The 7,727-nt window shown below is 32.3% G+C and overlaps 1 protein-coding gene across 1 annotated transcript; it reads right to left on the bottom strand.

The window, feature by feature from the left end:
- Positions 1-4,530: 4,530 nt before the first annotated feature.
- Positions 4,531-6,139, bottom strand: LOC111615782 (patched domain-containing protein 3-like; the record flags this gene model as incomplete). Its single annotated transcript, XM_023357218.1, has 4 exons — positions 6,018-6,139; positions 5,739-5,946; positions 4,926-5,627; positions 4,531-4,848 (listed from the first exon to the last, which is right to left on the bottom strand). Coding segments are annotated over exons 1-4 (1,240 nt in total), but the record flags the coding sequence as incomplete, so codon positions are not given.
- Positions 6,140-7,727: the final 1,588 nt, after the last annotated feature.

Here is a 7,727-nt window from a genome sequence, read left to right as displayed (position 1 = left end):
TAAATCGATTTGGATAAAATTTTATAATAATTAAGAACCATAAATGTTAACGCGTTAAATATGACAATCATTACAAACATTCGTATATTCACGTGTTTAAAATCATGTTTTGCAAGTATATACACCTACAGTACATACTCTATGTACTATATAACTATTTAAAACATAATTATAGTATTGAAATGAAGTTAATGAATTCAAAATATTGTAAATGAATTTAGAATAATAAGTTAAATTTTACGCACAAGTTATATGAAAATTAAGCAAAAATATTGTGTGCCTGTATCTATTCTACATTTGTTGAGAGGGAAGCTGGGTTTCTGTAAGAAGCCGACTTCCAGGGGCAAGCAGTTAATTCTTTAAATGTATTTTTAATAGATTATTTATCTGACGTAATTAATAAATAAAGAAGTTCAATATAATTACCTCTGTTATTAGATTCAATAGATTCCCTATGCCCTCTAAATGGCGATTCTCGCTTTGATAAAAATATATAACATCTATTAATTAAATAAATCTATTAGCCGTAACTATCTCGTTATAATGTTCAATATTTATTTTATATTATTTACCAATGTTAAATTCTATTCCGCTTTGATTTCCAAATTGCTTCAAATACGAAAGAATTGTCTATTTTTCGTGTTTTTTGTTAGCTAAATTGTCAAAGCCATTCTTATTCCACACTAATTTTATTTGGAAATAGGCACGCCAACAAAACAATTTATGCTTCTTTGCATTTACGGAGCCATTTTATCGTGAAAATGTCGAAGAAATTTTTTTATTCAAGTGTTTATAATTAAATTAGGCATTGGCCTTTTTCTTTTAATATTGTTTTCTTTTTCATTATATGATCTCGAGCCAAAACTTTTATAAAATAAATTCTCAATATCGCAATTACATTTTGAATCGCTACATTCTGTACTTGGCTAGAGATTGGGTCGGTTAAGCTTTTGTTCAAGACAAATTTCGGATCTTTCATTAGGGTTTTGTTTATGTCCCCAATTCCCTAATCTCTTAATTATTTAACTACTTCTTAAGTAGAAATAAGTCGAAACCGGTTACTTTGTACTCGAATATTTGTAGTCTCGGGAAAAACGTGGAAAGACAAATTTTTATGACAACGGATACATAAATCGTAAATTTAAGGAAAACAAATTCTAGAGATTTTTCTGTACCTTGTGCATCTCTCTCATTCATTAAATTTAGTTGTAAATGATGCTGCCAAAGTAACAGTTAATTTTTAACTTTATACAAGAATTGTAGATGTTTTTTTCTACATCCCCTTAAAGATGGGTCATACGAAATCGTAATATCTAGCGGGCAGGTGGCTAACAGCCCGGAATCGGTCCCGGATAAAATTGGATGCGGTATACGTGTAGCATCCACCTGAGGTCCTAGGCTTTCACCGGCTAAACCAGGTGAGGTTAGTGCTCTGTAGAGCGCGTGCGTGAATCCGGCTTTTTGGATGCTGATAATACAGCGCTTCCACTCCACCACTAATATTCGAATATATAATAGCAATCTTATTTTTTTTTCACGTGTAGTATAGAAATTTGTAATAAGATACATAATGCAGTTATAATAAAATATTGTGCGATTATTCTCATATAATTAAAATTAATATGTATTTATTTTTTAGAAAATGCAAGGTCAGCGTCACATCCACCACTTCCAATGATGGCATACCACTGTTAAATACATGACATTTAAATATGTCTCTTTTCTTTTTTTAAATATACAGTATATACTGATAAGTAATATACGTGTGAAGTCCGCGAATTTCAGTATACGTAATGCAAAATGTAACGAGAATTTTTTTGGGAAGATTGTAAACATTCACTGATAGAAAAAATATCGAATAGTTTCGGATCTGAGGTCACCCCGATTATCTGCAATCAGATGGGAATGTTGACAAATAGGTATCAGAAAATGCAGTGTCATCGTCAACATGAACGATCACATGACCTCTTTGCCTTGACAAGTGAATAAAAGTTCGAGCCTGGGAAGTTCAGGGCAATCCAAAAGAAGTTATACTTGTTGAATGTGCCATCCTAGTTTCCCGGACCTTCACCGACTTAGATGAAGGAGAAGACCCCGGTCAGAAAACATAGCGGCTTCGAACTTCCATACAGAATCTGATCGTCACATATAGCGTTCAATCAACCTATAGAGGCATTTCGTAGCCATCTGTGAACTCTCTGTCAGCAGAAATAGACATAGTAGGCCGTTTAGCCCAGTTGTAAATAGTCTATCTTGCAATCGTCATTTTAACCGCATTTAGTCTTTAACACAGAGCCTGCCCTACTATAGAGCGAACGGAGCATCCACTCCAGGATCTAAGTGCTATGGGACGCCTCAGTGGTAAAGAAAATTAACGGGTATAAATTAAGGGCAACCAAGGAAGCGCCATAATAGGATCTCGCTCCATTTTAAAACTTGCCTCGGGCCGGCACTGCTTTAACAGATATATCCTCCTGTAAATTTAGCCTTAGTTATTCAATAAATGCTTGTTTAATTGTTAAACGTGTCTCTAGTCTATCCAAGGACACCTGTCAACTTGCTTAACCCCCTCGCCATTCGCTAAAAAGCCATCCAACGACTCCGAGCTCGGGTTTTAATTAATTAACAACCTGTGCAGAGTAAGTTGTCATTAGGGATTTACCCAGTGGTCTCTGCTTATCTCACAATTGCAAAGACTATAAGGAAGGAAAAGTGTTTTGATTACTCACTTTGCCGTTCTTTTGATATTTTAAAAATTATATATATAAAACTACCTATTGAACATATGCTATACGATGTTCTGTGTTTTCTCATCTTGTCATCGTTATAGGGTAAGAATGCTCAAGTCGTACCCCATAAATAAAAGTAGATATAAATTGTAAGATATCTCAAAGAAATAAAAATTCTATGTGTTACTCAAAACTTGTGTAAACATTGTTGATATTAATTACAATAAAATTAATAACAGTCTACTCTCTTAGATAGAATTAACGAAAGTTATAAAAAAATTTAATACGACTAAAGCTTAGTTCACACTGAGCGATTAGCGAAAAGCGATTGCGAATTTTAAAGAGCCAATCATTTGCAAGCAAGCGAAAACATCATCTGGAAAAACAAAAATTTACTTCTTTAACTTCAAAATAATAACAACAGAAAAACAAAATTCCATGTTAAAATATTTATAAATAATAATCAATTAAAATTAACAGCGTTGTTTCTTAATACTTAATAAAATACAATTAAACTTTTACAAGATATTCATTCAACATACAATGGTATTTTGCCATTCTCTATGCTAGGTTTGTAAACTTCTTGTTAATTTGTCTTAAATTCTACTTAAAAGGCTTTTATAATTGTATTCTTGGGGGACTGCAGCTGATTAATTTAATTTACATTAAATTATTACAAAAATTACCCCTTAATGTTTAATAATCATATTTGTTATTATTAACTATCTCTTATTAAATATTTTTAGAATGTTTTGGTAATTAAATGTATCGCGATCAAAATAGTGCCGAAACTCTATGATTAATATTGAAGTTATTGATATTTTTTTCATATTAAATATGAATTGAGTCATTATTTAACTTAGCAAATTTTATATGTTTAAAACTCAAATAATCTTATTAATAACCTAAATATATATTTACATAAAAAATAATATACGAATGCACTGTTCACTTTATACCGAATTAGGTCTACCATATGCAAAATTTACTCACCTGTCAAATTAAAATCCTCCACAATCAACTTTCACCGATTTTCCTTTAGTTTAGAATCTTTATGCCGTCGATCCTTTTTAATATACAAAAATGGAGCAGCTTCGATTTTTTCTAATAATTTTTCGACATCTACTCTACTCCGAGAAGAAGTTTGTGTGACCATCTTGGAAACATTAAGAACCACGTGACAACTAGCGAGAATATGATTAGTGGCGAAAAAGGTCGACAGTTCCGAAGCGATTCGCGAAATGATAAAATTAGCCGGAAACGACGTCATCTCTGACGTGTTATTCGCTTTTTTTTTTTTTTTTTGTTTTCACTAGAGAATCGCGCTCAGTGTGAACTAAGCTTAAGGAACGACCAGTTTCTAAAACGGTACAACCTATACCTAAAGTCGTACCTAAGTATAAAATATATAAATACAACTAAACCCTGAATTCTTAAGTAATTTATTTGAATACTAATATTTTTATCTTTATTATTACCTTGTCACATTCAGTTATTATAACCACTACTAACATATTTCTTTGTTTTTTGTCAACTTCACTACGTAGACTATGCGCCTGTGTCATGAGTCAAAGTAAAACACTTAATACATAATACTTAAATTAACTATTTTTGTAATTTCCAATCTACAACAAAGTTTTTATTAAATAAAGTCAGTTAACTAGAGTTTCTATCAATATAATGTTTTAAGTAAAATGCCCTGTCAATAAAGAGAAGAGTGTATAGCACTAGACTTTAAACTATTATCCGAAAATCTATGCACGAAATTACTAATACAAGTTAATAAATTTAAAATTTTTACCAAAAGCTGGTTTAAATGTAAAAGGATGAAGACCCTTCTCTTCTCTGTATCCACTTAATGCTAAACATCCGCCGAAGAAAAACAACTGAAAGAAATAACTGAAGAAGATGCTTGTTGCAGCATACAAACAGAATATTCTAATACCCGGGAATGGTGACGTCATGGCAATACAATAGGAGAAGAAATTCGTTACAGACGTTATGGTGATAGACACTGCTGCGTTGCGATACGTCTGTTCCATTCGATTTTCTACGCTGTCATTGCAATCTGTTACCTTCCAACAAGCCAATACGACAAACGAGTCGTCCACTTCCGTAGCTTCAATATATCAAGGCAAAATGTATTACTAAAGCAATATGTATTGATATTCGAAAGTATTTTATGGTTTATCTTACCGAGAATAAGGAAAGGTAAGCCGACACTCAACTGAAGATTTTCCACTCCACAGGCAGATAATAATCCAAACGCTGTGGCCACAGCCAGGCCGGCGGACACGACACTAGCTACGCCTAACCAGGGTTTCGACTTCACCCAATTGTTAGTCATGTTCGTCGACACGCAGAAAATGACCACTACGACCACAGCCACGCTTATCAAAGACACTAATTTCTGTGAAATGCGTTTTATTTGATAATCCGTAGACGAGAATGGTTCGGAAAATGTTTTAATATGTTCGAAGGTATAATCTTTCAACTTGTTATAAACTGCCTTTGTCCATTCTTCATTCCACTTTTTCTTATTTTCGTTCGATTCATCTAGTACATACAATAAACGAACGGCTTTTGCTTCTTTTATATATCCTTTGTCGTCTGTCGTCACCCCTCCTAAATTCAGAGAAAGGATTTTGTACGCGTATGTTACAGAATCCATATTGACAGGATACTTCATTTTTAATATTTCATGAATAGCATTATTGGAGTTGTTTAGAAGATCAATAAGAGTGTTTTCTAAACACTTGCCATCTTTAATGTGGCACGCGTCCGAATAAACGATATTCTTTCCATTTACAGAAGCTGTGGTATTTTTTACAACCTGATCTACAATTTGTATTTCGTCTAAGAATTCTTTGCGTAAAATGTTGCCTTCTCTGTCATTTACTATGTAAATCATTGGAAAAAGCGGGCGTTTAGTAAGACGTAAAAAATCGAAATTATTTGAATTGATAGGAAATGTATTATCTATAAACTGTTTGGCATGAAAAACTTTACCTCTATCCGCAGTAAAGAGAAAATCGGTGTCGTCATTGGTTTGAATTCCAATCAGCCCAATTGATAATAAAGCAGAGAGTATGACAGGAGCAATGACAAAATAAAGGGGATATCGACTAATTATTACACCAAGTCGACCAATTATACTTGATACGGTGTTTGTCAGACACGAACATTTCGTTTTCTTCGAAGTGTCGATTCTTCTTACCTAAAAATTTTAAATTGAAATTACTGCAGCACGAACATGTGAAATGCTTGATATAATGGAATGATTTTTACCTGTTTATTCATTGCTATCTTGAATTAAGTATCTTGAATTGTCCTAGTAATATTCAGCGTAAAGTGCTTTACGACGATTGATTCTATCAGATTGAATAAAGAATCACCTTTCACGTATAAAAATATTTTCCTCAAGTATTAAAAATTCTGAATAGAAAACCAGTCTATTGTAAACTGTAATTGCGTTGTGTGACGTCTTAGCTTAAGACGTCACACAACGCAACGGATTTAGCTTAGTTCACATTGAGCGCGATTCGCTAGCAAAAGCGAAAAACAGAATGAATAACCCGTCAAACATGACTTGTTTGACGGGTAATTCGCTCTGTTTTTTGCTTTCGCTAGCGAATCGCGCTCAGTGTGAACTAAGCTTTATCCTCTTTCTGTTCTACGTCTGATTGGTTGATTGCGTTTAACGTTATCCAATTGAAGCTAGTGTTTGTTAAATAGTTTCTGTTATTTTTTCTGTCAAGAACGTTTTCATCGAGTGTTGCACATTTATATTCAAATAAAATTTACTAAAATATTATCTGACATACGAATTTATGAAAAAACCTTTTAATCGAGGGGGCCTTAAAATTTTGTTTTTCAATAAACACGCATACAAAATAATGTTCAAAGAACGGCTACTTTTTATTTATTTTTTTTTTTTTTTACTGTCCGCCTTTTAGAGGTTTGACTGTATTTTATATAATTAACAAGAAACAAACGATGGTTTTAATTCTTTAAAAAGTAAAACTTATTTCCTGAATGAGTACTTTATACTTTGATGTGGGAAAAATACGGGATTTTTTTACTTAGGAAATGCTAAAAACCGTATATATGCTCATAAGTGGCCACGAGATTCTGTATTCCAATAGTTTGCTCGTTGGTTGGCGTTTTGCCAGGACAGTCTACATAAAGCAATTTTCCGCATTTTATCTATGTCTATAACAACCGAATATCGGCCATTTATGCGAATTTACTTCAATGCATTTACTCGTGCATTGGAGTACATATTGTGGTGTATATAAAACAGAACAATTAACGTATATAAATCATGAAAATAGTACCTTTAAAAATTTCTAAATAAATTTAATTTCTCAATGGAAATTTTATTGATATTTTTTGGCAAAACGACAACGAAGTCAGCAAAAATTAATTTGAAATTCACAAAAAAAACTTTCACGTATTATCAGCCGTTGTCTTGAATTTGAACTAATAACGTTGTTTATGCAACTTTTACATTATTAATGGTTTATCGAGTTAAAAATGAAATCTACAAGTAAAAGTTTTTTCGTAGAGCATCAAACTATACGAACCGATAATCAGGAAAAAACAATGTAATTATTTTAAATTTTGATATTTACTCAAAAATATCAGAATATTTCTGCAGAAAATGCAAAGAGCATTAGCGCTGGAAAATGTCGGCGACAAGCACCTTACAAAGAAAGGTCCGACGCCGAAAATGTGTTATTCTTGGAACACAAAAAATAATTAATAATGATCCTTTTTTGGACAGTTTTGTCTTCAATTTTATTAAGAACCATTATTTAATTTTCAGTTGAAGATCAGATGATAAGACTCAAAGAACAGTTTCAGCTATTTTATAGTTCAGATAATTGCTGATTATATGTAGAACTTTTTCTTGAATTATGTATGATCTTCTGTCAGGTTTCTGTTAATTTGTCCATTAGACTACATCCACAGAAACAAGAAAATGCTATTTAAAAA

Source organism: Centruroides sculpturatus, unplaced genomic scaffold (genome assembly GCF_000671375.1).
Source record: "Centruroides sculpturatus isolate CEXI.00-Female unplaced genomic scaffold, Cexi_2.0 scaffold2697, whole genome shotgun sequence".
NCBI lineage: Eukaryota > Metazoa > Arthropoda > Arachnida > Scorpiones > Buthidae > Centruroides > Centruroides sculpturatus.
The sequence above is the reverse complement of the archived record's forward strand: the minus strand, read 5'-3'. Positions and strand labels throughout refer to the sequence as shown.